At 39.6% G+C, this 21967-nt stretch overlaps 3 protein-coding genes across 40 annotated transcripts in view; 1 reads left to right on the top strand and 2 right to left on the bottom strand.

Annotated features, from left to right (window-relative positions):
• LOC110262282 (olfactory receptor 10S1) overlaps positions 1 to 21967 on the bottom strand; it is a 243652-nt gene that overhangs the window by 165220 nt on the left and 56465 nt on the right. The window lies entirely within an intron of this gene.
• LOC100513942 (olfactory receptor 10N1-like) overlaps positions 1 to 21967 on the bottom strand; it is a 222905-nt gene that overhangs the window by 23615 nt on the left and 177323 nt on the right. The window lies entirely within an intron of this gene.
• Positions 1 to 21967, top strand: part of VWA5A (von Willebrand factor A domain containing 5A) — a 47918-nt gene that overhangs the window by 12582 nt on the left and 13369 nt on the right. For 8 of the 37 annotated variants that reach the window (XM_084976466.1, XM_084976491.1, XM_021063050.2 and 5 more), the window contains 8 exons: positions 3667 to 3781; positions 4541 to 4705; positions 4986 to 5086; positions 5335 to 5588; positions 11252 to 11389; positions 13167 to 13297; positions 16459 to 16585; positions 17133 to 18124. In XM_084976466.1, coding sequence (XP_084832592.1) covers positions 3667 to 3781; positions 4541 to 4705; positions 4986 to 5086; positions 5335 to 5588; positions 11252 to 11389; positions 13167 to 13297; positions 16459 to 16585; positions 17133 to 17212 — 1111 coding nt within the window. In that variant the 3' untranslated portion in view covers positions 17213 to 18124. Of the gene's footprint in view, positions 1 to 3666; positions 3782 to 4540; positions 4706 to 4985; positions 5087 to 5334; positions 5589 to 11251; positions 11573 to 13166; positions 13298 to 16458; positions 16586 to 17132; positions 18125 to 21967 lie in introns of those variants that run through there. The other 29 variants (XM_084976465.1, XM_084976464.1, XM_084976479.1 and 26 more) reach the window with 5 other exon arrangements.

The raw sequence follows: 21967 nt of genomic DNA on the forward strand, positions 1-21967 counted from the left end.
GTTGATATATTCTAGAAATACCATTTTCTGTTTGGTAGCCTTCCTTTTAACCCTCAAGATGGTTTCTTTTGATTAATAGCTGTTCTTAATTTTAGTATAGTTTACTTTTTAAAATATTTTCATGTATGCTAGTATATGTGTTCTGTTAAAAAGGCTTTTCCTACCAAAAGTCATGAAGCTATTTTCCTATGTAATTTTCTGTAAGTTTTGTTATATTGTATTTTACAGTTAGATTTACAGTTTACTTGGAATTTATTTTTGTGAATTATGTGAGGTAGGAGTCAAAAAAAAATTTTTTTTTGGCTTCCCCATGGCATATGGAGCTTCTGGGCCAGGGATCACATCAGAGCCACAGCTGCAAACTAAGCCACAGCTGCAAACTAAGCCACAGCTGCAACAACACTGGATCCTTAACCCATTGTGCTGGGCCAGGGATCGAATCTGCGTTCCAGTGCTCCCAAGATGCTGCTGATCCCATTGCACCACAGCAGGAGCTCCAGATTTTTTTTTCTAATGTGGATATCATATTGGCCTTGTACATCTTGTACATTTTATTATAAATTTGGTTCTTCACTGATGTGCAGTGCCATTTTTGTCACAAATAAGCATCTATACATGTGGGGATTGTTTGTGGATCCTTTGTTCCATTCCATTGGTTTCTTTATCTAGACATGTGCCAGTGATACACCATATAAATTAATGTTACTTTCTGGTAAATCCTGATTTCAATTTTGTTCTTTTTCAAGGCTATCTTAGGCATTTTTGACTTTTTGTAGTTTATAATCAGCTTATCAGTTTTTACCAAAAAAAGGAAATCTGTTAGGATATTGATTAGAATTGTATTGTCTTTAGAGATTGGTTTTGGGAAAATTTAGTATTTGTACAATTTAGTATATTAAACACTCCAATATAATTACATGATATGTCCTTTATTTTATTTAGGTCTTTCTTCATTTTTCTAAATGTGTTTTCTAATATTTTATTTAAAAAAATTAATCCAAACCAATAGAGAAATTGCAAGAATAAAACAATAGACACTTATACCCTTTTATCCAGGTCCACCAGTTATCAACATTTTACCATATTTACTTCATATTTTTTTGTCTGAAATATTCGAGAACAAGCCACAGATATCAAAACCCCTCATATACAAACAATTATGCATTCAACTTTTTAGAACTAGGACATTAATATAAACAACCACAATAAAACTACTAAATTCAGGATATTTAATTTTGACATAATACCATTATCTAAATTCAGGCCATATTTGCCAAATTTTCTAATAATGTCCTTTATAGATTTTTGTTTGCTTTTATTCCGGGGGCAAATCTAAGAACAAGTATTTTATTTAGTTATTATGTCTTTTTAGTCTTTTTTATTGCGGGGTAGTTTCTCAGCTTTTAATCATCTTTTGTTTTTATTTATTTATTTTTTACTTTTAGGACTGCACCTGAGGCATATGGAAGTTCTCAGCCTAGGGGTTGAATCAGAGCTGCAGCTGGAGCCTGCACAACAGCCACAGTAATGCCAGATCCAAGCTACATCTGCGACCTATGCCAAAGCTTGTGGTAACACCGGATCCTTAATCCACTGAGTGTGCCAGGGATCGACCTGCATCCTCATGGATACTAGCTGGGTTCTTAACCTACTGAGCCACAATGGAAACTCCCATTATCTTTTGTGACATTGACATTTTAAAAGAGTACTCACTAGTTATTTCAATTTATCTTTGACTATTTAAATTCAAGTTTAGATTAATATTAAATATTTTTGGAAGAAATATTTCAAAAGCAACAATGGACCTGGTACAAATTTGACCACTTAGTTAAAAGTGGTGTCTGGTGGATAACTTTGAAACTTTGTAAATACCTTTTTCTCAGAAAATGTTTACTCAGTAGTTTTAGCATTTACAGATGATTATTGCTCAAATATTATTACTGTCAGTGGTTACAGAATGTTTGGAGAAATCAACTGAACCCTCTAAGCCTCAGTTTCTTCAGTCATAAATGGACATAATACTAGTACTTACAGGTTTATTTTAATGGTTAAAAGACTATACCTACATAAAGTGTTAGGGACTGTGCTTGACAAAAAATAAGTGCTATATAAATTTTTGCCATTATTGTAATTATTATCTTTCTTGTTATCATCCACTTGAAGCATTTAAGTTCTAGACATAGTTAACCATCAAGAAATAGCGCTTGGAGTTCCCGTCGTAGCGCAGTGAAAACGAATCTGACTAGGAATCATGAGGTTTCAGGTTTGATCCCTGGCCTTACTCAGTGGGTTAAGGATCTGGCATTGCTGTGAGCTGTGGTGTAGATTGCAGATGTGGCTCGGATCTGGCATTGCTGTGGATCTGGCATAGGCCAGCGGCTATAGCTCTGATTAGACCCCTAGCCTGGGAATCTCCATTTGTCGCGGGTGTGGCCCTAAAAAGACAAAAAAAAAAAAAAAAAAAAAAAGAAAGAAAAAAGAAATAGTATTTATCTTTCGTTTTATACTCAAAACACTTAAACATATACATAAAAGCCCTTTAATTTATTTTATTTTTTTGGCCACACCTGTGACGTGCAGAAGTTTCCAGGCAGGGATCAAACCCACGCCACAGCAGCAACCCAAGTCACTGTAGTGACAACGGTGGATCTTTAACCTGCTGTGTCACAAGGAAACTCCCATAAAAGCCCTTTATAAGCCATAAAGAACATAGGCTACAATTCAGACATCATGTTGGAAATTTGATGATAATCAAGATGCTGGCAGGCTTTGGTTTCTTGGGGACATTAACAAGGTTAGGTTACTATAATTAGAAGTCAGGCTCTTAGCCCTACTAGTTTAGAACATTAATCCTGATGCTGATGTCACTAGGCTCAGGGATGATGACTCACACTAACCCAGTTGAAAGGAGACTGATGTGTAAGCCAAAATTACAGAGTGTTAATTTACAATGAAAACTATTTTTGTCATGCCTTTTAAAAAATGCTTGTATTCGTATTATCAACATATTCTTTGCTTAAGACAGTTCTATGTGAGAATCCAAATTGTGATTAAGAAGCTATTTGGTGCACATGGACTAGGGCAGGGGGAGAACCTTCTGATTAGAGGAGTAGGAAGCACTCTTTTCCACCGTCTTAAGTCTAGCCTTGCAAGGGCAGATGTGGTTCCAGCACAATGTTAGTCAAGCACTGCTGTTTTTTCCTAATTCTTCTGCTTTCTGATTAACTCATTCTTTGGATTGATTATTAAAATAATTGGTGGGGAGATAGTCCTCTTATTTTTTTTCTGCTTCTAGAATCAGTACAATATATAATGGTTAATGCTATTATAATACTAGCATTATTATATGGCATCTTGCCATCAGACTAGTGATCAAATGCCACTTCTGCCATTTAGTCAGTGTGTGGTCTTAGACATATTTCTTAAATTCTTTTGGGCCTCTCAGTTCCTTATCTCCAAAATGAAGCATCACCCTACTTCTTAGGAACCTTGGGATGGTTTAACTACATTATTAATTTAAGGCATTTGGCCTCCTGATATGTAGAATGTGCTTGATAAATGGTAACTGCTACACTTTTGGTCAAGGAAGAAGACTTGCTTTATGTATTTTTGACTATTATGTATTAATATTTATTGTCTGTCTCTAACGTCTTTTTATAATTACAGATGTTTTTCATTTGGTATTGGAGAAGGAGCTTCCACTAGCCTAATAAAAGGCATTGCCCGGGTTTCACGGGGTACTTCAGAATTTATCATAGGCAAGGAGAGGATGCAGGCCAAGGTGAGGGGCAGGCCTTGTGGTTCGAGGTGACAATCCAGGGAGAGTGTGGAGTGGGGTGGGGGCACTACTGCAAGGGCAGAGGCAACAACTTGCCACCAGGATTCTTTTTCTTACATCCCCAAGGCCTTGGGCTGTGTACTTAGTTGAAGCTACTTTTAGCCTTATGAAAAAGGAGTCCAGTATAGTTTCTGAGGAAATGACATCTGGTTCTAGAAGTTGGAAGCCTAGAGACAAGATGCTGGAAGTTAGGGCTTTGCGTTTAAGACCAGAAGCAGAGAAACTAAGAATTTTGAGTGTCATGATTGAGATTCTAGGTGTGTACTTCAGGACCTCCTTTGGTACTATATCCTATCCTCCATGCAAATGCTACAAAAAAAAGAAGGGAGAACTGTATTATGTCTAATAGGTTGGAAGAGATGGAAGACTGATATTCCATTCGATTAATATGCACAAGGGAAGGCATCTTCCACCTCTAGTTCTACTTCCAAATTCCTCTTTCCCAGATCCCTTATCTAATCCCCACTTCTCCAGGGTCTCCTTTCTAAGACATTTCCTTCCTTCCTTTAAAATTATATTATTAAATCTCTCAGCTTTGGTTTCCTCATCGGTAAAGCAAGAGTAATAATGCCTGTCTCCTGGAATAGTGTTAAGGAATAGGCATCACATGCCTTGTGTTGCATAGCACTTTTTACATGATATTCTGTTAGTATTATTGTTGCCTTTCTTTTTTGTGATTATTCTGTTCTCTTCCTCCACCAGGCTCTTAGAGCCCTGAAACGTTCTCTACAACCTGTGGTAGAGGATGTTTCTTTGAGCTGTGATTTGCCTCAAGGCCTCTCTGCTAAAATGCTTTCCCCAGAACAGACTGTCATCTTCAGGGGTCAGAGATTAATCGTCTATGCGCAATTGACTGGGACAATGCCGGTGAGTTCCCATCCTTGTTTGTTCCTCTAGTTAGAGTAGCTATTGCCCTAAACTCTGCTCTAGACAATTGCATTAAAGCTGACAGAGCCTCATCAAAAGATTATACTTGCCAGGTGGGGCCAGCCTGCCCCCTTCTCCATCATTTCAGGTCTCTGATTTCCTGGGCTGCCTGGTTCTTAGTCAAAAAGTTTAATGTGTTGAGTTGAGGAGCTGCCCCAATTCCACCCTTTCTTTGGATGATCTCATCCTTCTATCATTTCTACCCTTCTCTAATTTGTAGTCCGCAGAGGCAACAGGAGAAGTTTGCCTCAAGTACACACTACAAGGCAAGAGTTTTGAGAATAAGGTGACATTTTCTCTACAACCCAAGCATGATGACAAGTGAGAATTCAGTTTTACTTTGCTGTTTTCTTTCTTTCTTTTTTGGTCTCTGCCATCCACTGGGGTTGGTTTCCTTCTCTTAACATTGGGCTTAATTGAGTCTCTACAGTTGCTTCTCCTTTCCAACCCATTTAAGTTTTATCCTTCCCCTTATATGGCTTTTCCCTCCCTTCCATCCCTAATTTTGATGGCCCCGAATATCTGACCCATGTGCTTATCCCTAAATCATAGGAAACTTTTTCTTTCAGCTTCACCATTCACCGACTTGCTGCCAAGTCTTTTCTCCAGACCAAGGACATGGGCTTCAGGGAGACTTCAGCAGGTGATAAAAAAGAGGTGTTGGAAGTCAGCATTGAAAGTGGAGTCATAAGTTCCCACACAGCTTACATTGCCATCAACAAAGATCTGAACAAGCCAGTTCAGGGGCCGCTGGCTCGTCGTGACATTCCAACGCCATTTCTGTTGAGCACTACTGCAATGACACCATGGAAACGAGCATGTAGTGAGTTTTACCCCATTCAAACTGATATAAAATAAGAAACCTTGGATATCTGAGCACAAAAGAAAAAATTTGTGAGAGTTCCTAAACCCTTCCATGTCTAGGTATTCTGACTAGTGTTTAACTTTTCTTTCCTAAGGAACATGAATATATTCCATTGGAAAGAAGATTTTTAAAAATCCAAGGGAAAAATAAGGAAAATTAAAACAGAAACAAACACGGAGAAGTCACACTGTTTAAATTTGAAACTGATTTATCCTATTGATAATTCAGTGGTTAATGATTAATGAACTACTTGGTAGTATTAGGGAATGGATGCTGATTGTTAGAGCTGTCTAAGGCATAAGCCAAGCAAGCTTGTTATAGACGTTAGGGGCTTCAGGGTTAGAATCAAATGGAGAAATTTCATGGGCAGGATTCTGCAGCTGGAGGGACATATAAGATGCTAGATCTGGAGGCAGGCTTCAAGGTCAGCCTAGATTTTTGTTTGGACCACTGAGTGGATGATGGTACCATTTATTTAAATTAAGTAACAAAATAACTGGGGCAAGTTTGAAGGTGAAATGCTGAATTGTTTTCAAGCATTTTGAACTTGAGATCTCTATAGAATATCCACATAAAGATATCCTGTGGAAAGGGAGTTAGATGGATTTGATGTTCAGAAAAGAGATCAAGGATGGAGATGCAGATTTGGCAATATTTAGCATCTAGGTAATAAGTCAAGTCATGAGGATGTATGTTATTCAAAGGGCAGGTATTATGTGAGACAAGAAGGGAGATGAAATGAAAACACTGAGGAATACCCAGTATCCAGAGATGGATAGCAGAGGATGTTCCAAGTGAGAATAAAAGTAAATGTAGTGGGAAGAAAATAAATGAATGCATATTCAAAACAAAAGGAAACTGTGATGTTCATATAGAATTATCATAGTATTAGATATCACAGAGAAGTCAAAGTAAAAACTGAAGAGACGCTATTGGGTTAATATCAAAGAAGCTCTTACTAATCTAATTAAAAGCAATTGTATTGACTTAGATCAGGGTAGAATCCATATTACAAAGTGCTGAAAAGAAAATGAGAGAAGAGTGTTCAAAATGGCAGCATAGGAAGAGCCTGAGCTCACCTTCTTCCACACAACAAATCTGCAACTGCATATGGAGTAATTCCCTCAGAAACAGACCTGAAAACTAGACGAATAAAGTCTTCACAACAAAGGATGACAGGACAACATCAAGACAGGTAGGAAAGGCAGAGATTTAGGCTTGCCAAGGAAAAACCCACATTGAGCCATGGCAGTCCATATCAAAGAGGGATCATAAAGGTAAAGATCATCTCCCCGAAGAGCAAGGAACTTGAGCTGCACCTCAGGCATCAGAAACCTTACATCCTCCAAAAGAGAGGTAAGCCTCTGCCTTTGAAAACCAATGATGAATATGTCCAGAAAAGCTATAGAGCTGAAAGGAATGGAAAATATACTCTTAAAGGGCTCGTGTAAAAACTTAACTTGATCTAAAAAACAACACAAAAACACCAGACTGAAAAACTCACATACTGTAGGTGAAGGGGACCCACTCATTAACCTTGAAGTGTCTGCCGGAGAAGGAGTAATTGGTAGGGTTGCTCCTCCAGGACTGAGACACTGTCAAGAGCAATTTTCTGATCTCAGTCTTCCCTGATAATGACAGTGCTGTCTGGCACAATTTTGGAATTCTCCCTCTATCCTGTGAGCACCAGTGGCATGCTCCACTGAGATCCCTGCCCATCTGTGACTTGGTCAATCCTCACAGCTGGCCAATGATAGCCCTGCCCACCAGCACACTTTAGCAGCTGCAGCCCAGCTTTGCAGCTGCTCCAGGAGCCAGCCCCACCCATTAGCACACTGCAGTAGCTCTGACCCTACCACAATAGGGTGACACACACAACCCACTTAGTGGACACCCTTTGAGCACCTGGCTGTGGTGGCCAGGTGGGATTGCATTTATGAGCCCCATAGAATATTTCCTAAATAAGGTCATTTGTTCAAGACCTAATGCATAGAAAAAAACATGAATAATTAGGAAAAATGAGACAGAGTAATATGTTCCAATCTAAAGAACAAGACAAAACCTTAGAAAAAGAACTAAATGAGGTGGATATAAGCAATCTACTTGATAAAGAGCTCAAGTAACGGAAAAAAAGATGCTCACTGAACTTGGGGGGGTGCGTGGAAGAACACAGAACTTCAACAAAGAGATAGAAAATATAAGAAAGTATAAAACAAAAGTTATAACTGAACTGAAAAATACCCTAGAGGAGTTCACTAAGGAGGAACTCAAAGAGGAGCTTATCAAGACTGGGTGAATCAGGGAGGTGGAAGACAAAACAATGAAACTTACACAGAGCAGCAAAATGAAAAAAAAAAAAGTGAAAATACCTCAAGGGAACTTTGGGACAATATCAAGCAGGATAGCATTTGCATTATAGTGGTCTCAGAAGTAGAAGAGAAGGGAATGGGCCAGGACTATGATTTGGATAAATAGTGACTGAAAACATCCTTCTTAAACTTTCTCAAGTGCACATGGAACATTCTCTGGGATAGATCACGTGTTAAGTCACAAACAAGTCTCAGTAAATTCAAGAAGATTGAAATGATATCAAGCATCTTTTCCAACCAAAATAATGTGAAATGAAACTAGAAACCAGTTACAAGAAAAAAAGGGATAAAACCTCCAAATTTAACAACATGCCACTAAGCCACCAGTGGGTCACTGAAGAAATCAAAGGAGAAATAAAAAATACCTAGAGACATATGAAAACAAATACATATTTTTATGTACTGAAAAATCTAAAATCTATAGGATACAGCAAAAACGGTTCTAAGAGGGAAATTCATAGCAATACATACTCACTTCAAGAAACAAGAAAAATTCCAATAAATAATTAATCTTATGCCTAAAAGAACTAGAAAAAAAGAGCAAAGGAAGCCCAAATTTAGTAGAAAGAAGGAAATAATAAAGATCAGAGCAGAAATAAATGAAATAGAGACTAAAAAATAAAACAATAGAAATGATCACTGAAACTAATAAGAGGATGTTTTTTGCAAAGAACAAAATTGACAAACCTTTAGCTAGACTAACCTAGAAGGAAAGAGAGAGGACTCAAATAAATATAATCAGAGAACCACAGAAATACAAAGACTCATAAGAAACCACTCTCACAGTTATACTCTAATGTACTGGGCAACCTAGAAGACATGGATAAATTCTTAGAAATATACAAACTTTCCAAAACTGAATAATGAAGAAAATATAAAACCTGAATAGACCGATTACTAGTAAGGAGTAATGAAAAAATCTCCCAACAAACAAAAGCCCTGGACCAGATGGCTTCAGTGACAATTTCTACAAAACATTCAAGATTTAACACCTATCTTTCTCAGACTCTTCCAAAATTTAAAGAGAATGGAAACCTTCCAAACACATTTTCCAAAAATCAGACATAATGGTTACTAGAGGGGAAGGGGCATGGGAGTTGGGTGAAATGGGTTGGGTCAACTGTATGGTAATGAATGGTAAGTTGACTAGTGGTGGTGATCACTTTGGAGTGTCCACAGATGATAAACAATAATGCTGTATACCTAAAACATATATAGTAATTTTAAAAAGAATAAATAGAAGGTGGGGCATGAGGGGCAGTTTGTATAGACACTTTTTATAAATGTTACACTATAAAAGGGAAGGAACAGAGAGTGGTATCTATGGCGGACATTGTAAAGTTGAGGTGGGTTTTTCTGTGTTATATTTCTTTAATATTTCAGAACAGGAGCGATTTGAGCATGTTGTAACTGTAACAGAAAGGTGCACATAGAGAAGGCTGACAATATTGGGGAAGAAAAAGGTAGCTTATTGAGAAAGGTGTTTGAGGAAATGAGAGAGGATGAAACCTAGGGAAGCACTGGAGGGATTACCCTTTAACAGGACAAGTATTAGGACATTCTCTCAGTATTGCTGGGATGTGGAGGAAAGGTGATGAGAGTAGTTTTTTTGGTCATAGACTGAGAGGCAAATTTTTAGAGTTCTGGATGATAGTTTTTCTATAATTGTTTTTGTCTTTTTAAGGTAGAATTTTTTTTTTTGTCTTTTTAGGGATTTTTTTCCATAATTCAAGATTAGCTAATACATATGGGAGTAGAGGTGGTAGAGAATTTGGGGAAAGAGTTTGAACTCTCCCTGTGGACAACTGAAGAATGAAATACCCAGAGAGAAATAGAGCCCTTGTCAGGGAATGTTGAGAGTCCAGTTTAGTTTTGATACTTTACCTTTTTTAGTGGCGTCAAACTACTAAAGGGAATCACAGTTTATGTGATTCATTTCAGCAGTTCTCAGCAGCTTTGGTTGATAAGAATGGAGGGGATAGTGTGTTGGCTTTTGAGGCTTGGGCTTTGTCAGATGAGAATGATGAAAAGGAAATCAGGGACATGGAACTGAAGATGTTGATGAGAGTGGACTTGAGAATTAGGCTAAATAGAGAAGAAAGAAAAGGCAGAAGGAAGTTGATATATAAAGTGCTGGACCTGAGATTTAGGCTAAATAAAGAAGAAAGCAAAGATAGAAGGAAATTGATATATAAGAAAAACAAACGGAGGAAACAAAGATTTAGAATCCGGATAGGGTTAAAGACCATGTGCAATAGGACTCTATGTTAGAAAGATAGAAAAGGGGGATACCATATTTTAAAAATAGGATTTATTTTTTCAGCTTATTCTTTACAGGTGGAACCATCTGCTTGATAACAAGATCCCAGCTTGGGAGGGAACGGTGAAATAGAAGGAAGGCTGAAGCTGTTTGATTTAAGGAAGTCAAGAGTCTTTGAATTAGTGTTGGATGGGTTATCTGCATGGGTACTGGGATCTCTTAAGGCGATTGCAGGCCTTGTAATGAAGTGGAAGCCTGTGCTCTAGCTTTCAGACACTTCTGTGAATGATGGGAAGTGACAAAGAGGTTGCAGGTTGACAACAGTGAGGATATTAAGAAGGTAATCCAGGTGAGGGTAGGGGCCTAATGATCTAGATGCAGCAACTGGGCTTGAACCTGGGAACTGGGGGTGTGGTACCTTGAACAACTGCCATTGGAAGAAACCTCCTGTGATGAAACTAAAGATGCAGGAAGGATCACTCATGTACTGTCATGTAGTGAGGGTTCCAGAAGACACAGAGGGTGAGCGTGTGAACAGGAGGTGGGCTCATGGAAGAAGAAAACATGCCCAGTAAAGATAGTGGCTGAGGGAGTTCCCGTCGTGGCGCAGTGGTTAACGAATCCGACTAGGAACCATGAGGTTGCGGGTTCGGTCCCTGCCCTTGCTCAGTGGGTTAACGATCCGTTGTTGCCGTGAGCTGTGGTGTAGGTTGCAGACGCGGCTCGGATCCCGCGTTGCTGCGGCTCTGGCGTAGGCCGGTGGCTACAGCTCCGATTCAACCCCTAGCCTGGGAACCTCCATATGCCACGGAGAGCAGCCCAAGAAATAGCAACAACAACAATAACAACAACAAAAGACAAAAAAAAAAAAAAAAAGATAGTGGCTGAGCTGACAGGGATACTAGGGTTTGTGTTTCAAATTATCAGGGTCTTTGGCTACAACAGAGAACAGAGGGTGCCTCTGTCTCAATGTATGTGCTGGTGTTTTTCAGCTCGTTCAAAGGCCTCGTCCTACTACCGTCTTCCTGCATCTGAGCCCACGATGATCACTCATTACTCGAGCATGTCACACCAGCAGAATGGTCATGGTACCCGTAGGTCCCTGACTAACAAGATCCTGTTCTCTTTAGGTGAGCATGATTCAGGGACTTTTTCTCACCAGTGTTTGTTTACCACACGTATAGGACTAGACAGATCCCACGCTCTTGGTCATAGACAAAAGAAGAAAGGCCTGTCTCTCAAAGAGACCTCTCCTGAGCTGGAAAGGGCTCATTCTTCCAACAAAAGGACCAACTTGGAAACTCACCATCCAGGTGAGAGGGGCCTCAGTTCTATCCTCTGGTCTTTGGGGACTAAAGCACTAATCTCCAACGCTCTGCTATCCTGTGGCTTTCTCTATCCACGAGGTAATCTGTTTGAAAAACATCAGAGGGTGAGATTTATCCAGTTTCTACATTTGTCATAATCAGCCCAGCTTGATTAGCCTACAATATAGACCCTGAAACTTACCCAGTGGAGTCTGGGTTGAGCCCTCGTTAAACAAACCGCTTTTGCCATCCCAGCTCATATCCCTTCAGTCTGGGGCCTCCTCTTACAGAACTTGCTGTGTTCAGGCTACCTGCTACACTGGTCATCCTGTTACAGGTTGAGTTCACAGATAAATCTTCTTGATGCTGTCTGGCGACTGCAACCAAAGGGTGTTCCTTGGTCACTGCCTTATGTCCCAAGCAGCTACACTTCTCATGTACATGGCAAATGGAGTCTTAAGTACGTGTCACCATGGCGGGGGGGGGGGGGGGGGCTTTCTACTAAAATAGACTTAAAGGCAGAGTCTTTCTAGTCTCTAGTGGTTGTGGCAAGAGTCTTTGCTATACATTTATTTCATTGTTTAAACATCTTCCTTTCTACCTCCTCTCAACTTATTCTCATTAGGCTAATTAAAGGGAGGGCTTCAGGGTCTAAGGTGGATTCAGATCTCTGTGCTTCCAACTGCTGTGGGGTTTTAGGAAAATTAATTCACTTCTCAGAGTCTTAGCTCCTTCCATTGTCAAGAGAACTTTCTCAGTGTTATCCCCAGAGTAGTTTCTCAGTTTGCATTGGTTTTCTATGTTCTCCTAACATCTCAGTAACTTAGATAACCCTTCATTGAACTTTCTCTTTCATGAATCCTCTTTCTGAAGTAGAAAGAAAAATTACAGTGTAATGCTGGTGGTTTTTATGAATTAATTAGCAACTAATATCTGAAAGGAGACAGTTCCAGGGACTTTACATTCTCTCTCATGTGTGAGGCACTCATCTATTTATCTCCAATTTATAGAGAAGGCCAAGATGCCCATTAGTTAAAGAACTACTACATTTTGAGTGTTAACAGAGCAGAGAATCAATCAAACTAAGACTTGAAATTCAGAGCCTTAGATTTTTTTTTCCCATTAGAGTATAATTGTTTTTTGAGTTACAGTTTTTCTTGCCAATTAATTTCTAAGATGTTCTAAGTACATCATCTTATCTGATAGCCAGATGTGAGGTACTGTCTATGAAAATTGTGTGGTCTTTAAGCAATTTTCATGCCACCAGGACTGGACGCTAGACTACTCTTTGAGGTAGACTGTTGGATGAGAGTTTAAACAGTACCACCATAGGGGTCTTTGGTTCCCCATATCTCTCCTTTATGGCTGCATTTTTAGGGGCAGCTTCCCTAAAGTCAGAACATTACCTCAGTGGTCTACTTGCTACAGAGAAAGTGTGTGTATCCTGGAGGAAGGAATGAAATGGGGGTCTTGGTGGGATCTTGTCAGTGCTGAGCCCTTGTTCTGTCCCACCTCTGAATTCAGACCTGTCTGTCTCAGGTATGTGAAGGGGCCAGAAGCTCCATAATTTATCTATCCTCTCTTTTTTCCTTCCCCAAAGTCTTTGGAGAAAATTATCTTGTGCAGCTGATTTCCCTCCAAAAGGCAGATGGTTCCTGGGATCTGTGTGAAGGTCTGGCCATCGTCCTGGGCATGAAGTTACGAGACATACGGGATGCATTCACTATCAAGGTGAGATTTAGAGAAGAAAAAAAAGGAGTATATTTTCGAAGGGTTGGGGGGTCACTAGTGAGAATTGGGATGAATCATGACTCACCTGAGGAAGGAGAATACAGGAGGCCATAGACTAAATTAATTTCTAATAAATAGAGGTTGAATATTTTCCTGGCTATGTTAGAGCAGAAAGAGCAAGGAATTGATGGTCTGGCTAGAAGGAGTTGATGGTTTAGAGTTGAAGAATGACAAAGGGAAAATAAAAACCCTCTTCTACTTTTAACTACATTCCCTGACAATCATCTTAGTTATCATCACTAATATTTATTACTTTGTGCCAGGCTGTGTGCTATGTACTTAACATCCATGATCTTATTTTTTCAACACAGCAATTAAATAGAGTAAACCCTACACAAGTTGCTGTTAATAGATGAAGAAACTAAAGCCCAGGAGTTCCCGTCGTGGTGCAGTGGTTAACAAATCCAACTAGGAACCATGAGGTTGCGGCTTCGGTCCCTGCCCTTGCTCAGTGGGTTAACGATCCGTTGTTGCCGTGAGCTGTGGTGTAGGTTGCAGACGCGGCTCGGATCCCGCGTTGCTGTGGCTGTGGCATAGGCTGGTGGCTACAGCTCCAATTGGACCCCTAGCCTGGGAACCTCCATATGCCGCAGGAGCGGCCCAAGAAATAGCAAAAAAAAAAGAAACTAAAGCCCAGAGAAGTATGTTAATGTCTCTGAGTTACTCACCTAGTCAATGGCCAAGCTAGTTTCAATTTAGGATTATCTGTCTTCAGAATCCACATTCCTCCTGCTCATTATGTTAAAGAGAGTGATTCAGAAATAAACAAAATTTCACCAAAGTCAGGATAGGTGAAGTATTAATAGGGACAACCTTATTATTTCAAATGTGTTTAAGTATGCTGACGAGGTCAAAGTACATTCCAGAATTTCAAGTTAATTTACTAAATCTTTGAATTGAGAGATTATTAAATATGAGACAAATGCCAGAAGCCTGAAAGGCAAGTGTCATTCTGAATTTTCAAAATGTGGAAGATGATTAAATAAACTTCAGATATTCTACAACTGTATCATCCAATGAAGATCTACTAGTCACATACAGATATTGAGTACTTGAAATGTGACAAATGCAAATGAGGAATTAAATTTTTTTACTGAACTGAGATGTGCGGTAGTTGTGAAATACAAACTGATTTCAAAGACCTAACAATAATTATTATAAATAATTATGTTTATATTGATTACATGCTAAAATAATATTTTGAATGTATTAGGTTAAATACAACATATTAGTAAAATCATTGTACCTCTTTATTTTTACATTTTAAGACATGGCTGCTAGGGTATTTGTATATGTATCTAGCATTATATTTCTATTGAAAAATATTATTCTAGAACACATAATTAAAAGGATAATTTATAAATAAATAGAAAATATATGAGGATTATGAAGTTTCAGCTCAGTTTCACTGAGAATAAGACATGTCAGACTAACATTCTCTTCCTTGACATGGTAACTGGGCCAATAAATCAAGAAAATTCCTTCAGTAAGGAATTTGAATTTTTTAATGGTGAGTTTATGGACTGAGTACAGACTAGATGAAAACCCATAATATTGAATAATAAATTTTTCAAACTTGAAACTGACTTTTTCTTTTTTTTTTTTTAGGGCCACACCTACGGCATGTGGAAGTTCCCAGGCTAGGGGTCAAGTTGGAGCTGCCCCTGCTAGGCCAAAGCCTATGCCACAGTAATGCAGGATCTGAGCCACGTCTGCAACCTATACCACAGCTCATGGCAATGCTGGATCCTTAACCCACTGTGTGAGGCCAGGGATCGAACCTGCATCCTCATGGATACTAGTTGGGTTTATTACTGCTGAACCACAATAGGAGCTTCCTTGAAGCTAACTTTTTCTTTTTCTTTTTCTTTTTAGGGCTGTACCCGTGACATATGGAGGTTCCCAGGCTAGGGGTCTAATTGGAGCTATAGCTGCCGGCCACAGCCACAGCCACAGCAACGCCAGAAGCTGATTTTAAACTCACCAGCCTCTGAATTCCCTGAAGGTCCATATTCTCAACGAAGTTGGAGATTGATGCTGTTTATATACAACAAAACTGGGAGAACAGCGTTTTAGACAAGAAAATAAGGATCCCCAAATAAATTGCTTCTAAATCTCCAAAAACACAAGTGGAGAACAGAAGCAAAATAACTTAAGGGCAGTTGTTTATAAAAGCTTAGATGATGACAAACTTAATGTGAATCAGCATGTTTGAAGTGGTGGAGGGCAGCAGGGTTGTCAGAAAAGCTATATGTGGAGAATTGGGGGGTTGTAGTCATAGAATTTTAGAAGTACCAGTGCTTTTACCTCCATTTAAGGAGATCTATTTTAAACATCACTGTGAGGGTTACTAGGCTAGGAGAACAAGCATGGGGTTTCCTACTGCTTGGACATGTGCATTTCCCTTATGGATAAACTAAGGGGACTGAGAATTTTGGTCTGAAACGAGACTACTCAGAGCAGGTGTGATAGCTATTTCCAAATTTTCAAAGTCAGGATATAAAAGAGGAATTTTTCTTGATCTGTTGTCTCGAAAAACTGAATTTAGGAGCCATGGGTAAAAACTCATGAGAGGCTTTTTTCCTGTTCTGTGGCTGAGACTTTCAACTGAACAATATGAACAGTATGACTAACTCAAGTCAACATGGCCTCCAGTCCCAGCTCTGTCATTTGCTAGAAGGCTGACTTTGGGCAAATCACTTTGCTTTTATACAAATCAGTTTTCTCTCTAAAAAATAAGGTTACTGATAATTCCTCATTTGGGAATTTTGTTTTGGTGAGGGTTCAAATAAAAATACATGAAGATACTTTAGAAAATATAAAGCAACTACGCATGTGTTTCTCATATCACTGCTGGATGATATATGATGGAGTGTTTTAGGAATTTCAAGCACTGTCCCAGTGGTTTCACTAGATTTAAAACTTAGAATCTTTCTATCCCTAAGGTCCAGGGCCTGGTAGATGAGGTAAAGAAAGACCAGGTAATAACATTTGGTAACTTTTTGGGACATATAAGTGAAGAGGGAATGGAGTTTTTACATGCCCTCGAGGAGCTTCCTGCCAGCCTGGGGGCTTCAGAGATGTCTCTGTCTGTTGTACAGAATGCTGATTTAACAAGCTGGGCCACAGCCCTGGCGGTGCTCTGGCTGCATGCCAATGGTCAGGACTTGAAGTGTGAGTGGGAGCTTCTGGAAAGGAAGGCGGTGGCCTGGATTCACAACCATGCAGGTAGGAACACAATCCTAAGACCCCATCTCCTTCCGTCTTGAGGAAGCTAGCCATCGTCCCAGGTACTGAGCCCCCAGGCCTGATAGAAGGTTGCCAAGGGAGGGTCCCTGTAATCCCCTCCCCTGACCATCCTGGTTCAGACCTTTCCTGGTCTCTAGGGTAGTTCCTTCCTTGGATGAGGGTGCCACCTGAAATTGGGCACCCAATGGAGGAGGTAAGGAGGGAATGGGACATGGGGACATGTGAACTGGGAAGGACATGAGGTGGCATTTATTCTCATTGTTTCAGTTCAGGGATTACATAGACTCTAGGATGGGACTTGGAGCCTTTACTCCTTGGATGTTTATTATCTCACTGCTACTGAATATTTCTGGAGATGGAAAAGATGAAAGGGAATCTGGGAAGTAGGAAAAGAAAAGTCAGGGGTATTAAAGAAAGATAAGCAGGGTTCAGGGGAGATGATCTGGGGTTTGGAGGAGACTGGGAGAAGAGCATGGCCTGTCCTTGCTGTCCCTCAGCCTTAATTCTTATTTTCTCCTCCTAACAGGCTCTGTCAGGCACTTGCTTGTGAAAAATGCAATCGCTTTCCTAAAATCACCTGTGGATCCCTCTGTCTTTGCCCTCTGAAGATAACATCCAGAAAAACAAGTGCATCTTCTATGCTACCGCCTTTTCCTCTGCTCTCTCTTGTGCTGTGATGTATTTTTGTATTTTACTTCTTGTCCTAAAAGTAGTGGATATCCACCCCACCTTGCCTCTCTGTTCTGGGTTCCCTTTGGAACCTGTTCCCATTCTTGGAGGACTTCAAAGCATTCATAGGCAATAATGTTCCTCATAGGTTTTCCTAGAGAGCGACAACATGAACAATGGGTGACATGGACTCTAGACTAAAGGCTGCAGGTTGATGTTCAGGGAGTGCCTGATTAGAGAATTCTCTGCATTTTATTTGTTGATTATTTTTATATACTTCTCAGGATTAGGCTTTTAAGCTATGTAGTTTTCTATAGTTTTCTATTTTTAGATAGGATGAAGAGTTGGAGGGGAGGTAGAAAGCCAACATTGGGCTGAATATATATAACCTTAAGATCACAGAGAGATGGACTCAAGAAGCCCATGGTGAGAGTTGGCACTGCTAGGGACCTCTTGACTGATTCTGCTTGGGCTTTGCTGGCCTATATTACATGCCTTTCAACCTACTGCCTAAGGGACTTGGGTTGGGTTTACCTGACAAAGACATGTTTTCCCTTAATCATTACACAATTCAGTAAGAGGGCAATAATGGAATCCTTAGTACTAACCTGAACCCATGAGGCTTCTAAGTCAGGATGTGACCTAGTATAATAAAAGAAAAAGCAAGTTTGAAAGGCAATTTTGCCTGAGACCTAAACCTAGACCAGTCACCCCATAAGGAAGAAAGGAGCTCCCAATGTTTCTGACTTATGTCCTATATACCCTATCCTAGTGGAAATGACCCTATTTGATGTGTTGTCTCCTAAAATACCATTATATCAATATTAAAACAGCTATCTCTACACTGAACTTTGTTGTATATGGTCTTTTATAGATTTACTCATTGAACCTGTATTGCTTTTATTATCCGTGTTTTTCCCATCCAACTTTTCTGATGCCTTCACTGTTCATGTTGTGTCCTGTCCTCATACCTTCCATAGTAGGCTGATTTCCTGTCTTATATGAGGCAAGTAAAGGGCAGTGGCCAGAAAACCACTATTGGAACCCTGAGCATATGTTTAAATAGTTCTGTGATGAAGGACAAATTATTTAACCCTCAGGAGATTAGAATTCCAATCTATAAAACTAAGGGATTAAACTAGAACTCTGTTATCACTTTTATCTTGAAGACTCAAGAATTCTGAGCAGGACCTTCATATCTGTACATAAGGTAGAGGATAGCCTAGAGCTGAGTTTGTTAAGCTGCTGCATGAACTGAAATGAGGAAGATTTGCCAGATTTGCACAGTGGCAACTGACCACCCAAGACTTTCTTCTAAGTTCACTTAGAGCTAGGTATGACCTATGGGATAGGGTTGTGGCATCACCTGGAAGCTTGAGAAATGCAGAATTTTAGATAATTCTAAGGACTACTGTATAAAGTCTATATCTTAATAAGGTCTCTGGGGGATTCATTAAACATTAAAGTTTGACACTAAACAAAATGAAAAGACAACCCACAGAATGGGAGAAAATCTTTGCAAATCAATCAACTGACAAGGGATTAATCTCCAAAATTTATAAGCATCTTCTGCAGCTCCATACCAAAAAAACAAACAGCCCCATCAAAAAATGGGCAGAAGATCTAAACAGTTCTCCAAAGAAGACATACAAATGGCCAAAAGCCATATGAAAAGATGTTCAACATCACTCAGTATTAGAGAAATGCAAATCAAAACCTCAATGAGGTACTACCTTACACCAACCACAATGGCCACCATCAAAAAGTCTACAAACAATAAGTGGTAGAGAGAGTGTGGAGAAAAAGGAACCCTATTACACTGTTGGTGGGATTGTAAATTGGTGCAACCACTACGGAAAACAGTATAGAGATTCCTCAGTAAACTAAAAATAGAACTACCATTTGATCCAGCAATCCCACTCCTGGGCATCCATCCAGAGAAAACCATGACTCACAAAGACACATGTACTCCGATGTTCATTGCAGCACTATTTACAATAGCCAAGACATGGAAACAACCTTAATGTCCATTGACAGAGGAGTGGATCAAGAAGATGTGGTACATATACACAATGGAATATTACTCAGCCATTAAAATGAACGAAATACCAGCACTTTTAGCAACATGGATGGACCTAGAAATTATCATGCTAAGTGAAGTCAGCCAGACAATGAGACACCAACATCAAATGCTATCACTGACATGTGGAATCTTACAAAAGGACAGACAACTTCTTTGCAGAGCAGATGCTAACTCACAGACATTGAAAAACTTTTGGTCTCCAGAGGAGACAGTTTGGAAGGTGGGGGGATGTGCTTGGGTTGTGGGATGGAAAGCCTGTGAAATTGGATTGTTATGATAATTATACAACTACAAATGTGATAAATTCATTTGAGTAATAAAAATTAAATAAACATTAAAGTTCGAGAAATGAGGGCTTAGTCTTTTCATATAATAGGGTGTATCCAAGTTTGCCATCTAGATACACTCTAACGATGTAATGACAGAAGAGACAGCTTCCTAAGGACCATAAAACTTGTGGAATGAGTCTCTGCCCATAAAATAATGGCCTTTTGCATTTATCATGCAGAATATTTATATTTGTTCTTTTCCCCTTTTCTCACCCCCAAATTCCACACTTAGAAACTTACTAAGCAAAAAATAAAGAATAGCCTTAATTTTGTCTTCTTTAAAATACAGAATCAACTAGTTTTAAAGTAGCATGGTTTTATTTTTTTTCATTTGAATTCTCATGCTATAAAATGTTGTACTAACTGTAAATTCCTTAAATCTACAACAAATTCTGTTTTCATAATCAACAAGGATATTTTGGCACATGTACTAAAGCCGACTACCAAAGCTGGTGCTTCATGTTTTAGGAAAATGTAAAGCACCATCTGTACTTTCAGGAACTGATGATCTGGGCAGGAAGCCCAGGAGAGAAGCTGCTCCTATTTCTCATTGGTTGGCCTCACTCTACAGTTGTTTCCTGGATGATGCACACTTGGCCACAAGAAGGAAGGCAGATAGCATTGCCTCAGGATTCTCGCAGGCAGACAGAGCCCAGTGCTTCCAGTGCAGGACACTCTATTCTATGTAGACTTAGTGAAACCCATTGCTTATTTCCCCCCAATTCCAATATAGTCATCCTGGGGATTAAATAGCTTTGCTCTTTCTCTCCCAACTCAGTCATTGCTTCCTTAAAAGCAGTCCATCTGCTTGAAGTATGTGATTGACAAGAAAAACAAGAAAAACCCCATGAAATAAGCTAACTCCATGAATCACTTTTCCTTTCAGTTCTATCAGTTTTTACCTCACATATTTTGATGTTCTTGAGTTAGGTACATACATGTTTAGGGTTAAATATTCTTGGATATTTGGTTATATATTCTTTGATACTGGACCCTTTTATCATTAGGTAATAACTTTATCCCTGATCATTTTCCTTTTTCTGAAATATGCTTTGTCTAAAATAAATAGTTACTCCAGCTTTCTTTTGCTTAGTGTTAGCATGCTTTATCTATCATCTACCTACCTGCCTACCTATCTATATTATATATCTTTATTCTTTTAACTTAAGTCTTTATAATTAAATAGAGTTTCTTGTAGACTACATATACTTGGGTGCTGTGTCTTTAGCTACTTTCACCATCTCTAAAGGTAATCATTGATATAATTGGCCTATTTATGGTTTTTTTCTATTTGTTACATTTGTTTTAAAAATTTCCCTTATATTTTGCTTTCATTGATTTTAATTAAGCACTTTATGTGATTTCATTCTATCTATCTCTACTCATCAATTTTATATATATGTCAAATATCAAATATCTCACTTTATGTAGTTCAGGTACCTTTAACAGAGTTTTCCTAATTCTTCTATCCCATCCATTGTGGCATTTCTGCTATTCATTTCTCTCATCCATATATTATAATTGTCAAATGCTTTATTATTATTACTGCAAAAAGTGATCTCTTAGATTAGTCAAAAAGGAGGCAGATCAAGATGGCAGAGAAGTAAGATGTCTCGCTCACCTTCTCCCACAGAAAAACACATCCACATGTAAAATGACTCACACAGAACATCTAGTGAATGCTGGCAGAAGAACTTAAGCCTCCAAAGAGGGCAAGAAACCCTTGACATAACTGAGTAGAACAAAAGAAAAAGAGAGAGAAAAGGAATCAGGACAGGACTAGCATTCCTGAGAGGGAGCTGTGAAGGAGAAAAGGAACCCACATCCTGGGACGCCACCTAACTGATGGGGAGATCAGCCAAGATGGAGGGACCTCAAAGTTGCCGAGAAAAGCACAGCAGCCGGACCGAGGAGGGAAAAGTAGAGTGAGAGCTGCACAGATCATCTGAACCACCGGCTCTGTCACCACAGCCTGAGACACTCTGGTGGGGACTGGGTGCTGAGACTTAGGCTCTGGAGGTCAGTCCTTGGGAGAGGACCGGGGTTGGTTGTGTGGGAATAGCCTGAGAGGCTAAGGGGCTTGTGCCATGGGCAGGGGAGTGGTGTACTATGGCCTGGGGAGTGGAACACCACGGCAGAGGGAACCCGGGAGAAGGTCTGGGCCCGCAGGAGAATCAAGGTGCCATTGTTGGGGAGGGTAAGAGGGGGAAGGGCAGACCACCGTAGGAATCTCCCTGCACACGCACATGCAGGCTCTCAGAGGGTTGAGTAACTCTGGCA

This window comes from Sus scrofa, chromosome 9, assembly GCF_054392235.1.
Source record: "Sus scrofa isolate SSC_HxYL_T2T_F1_AM1 chromosome 9, Sscrofa_HxYL_maternal_Yorkshire_Landrace_v2.0, whole genome shotgun sequence".
NCBI classification, from domain to species: Eukaryota; Metazoa; Chordata; class Mammalia; order Artiodactyla; family Suidae; genus Sus; species Sus scrofa.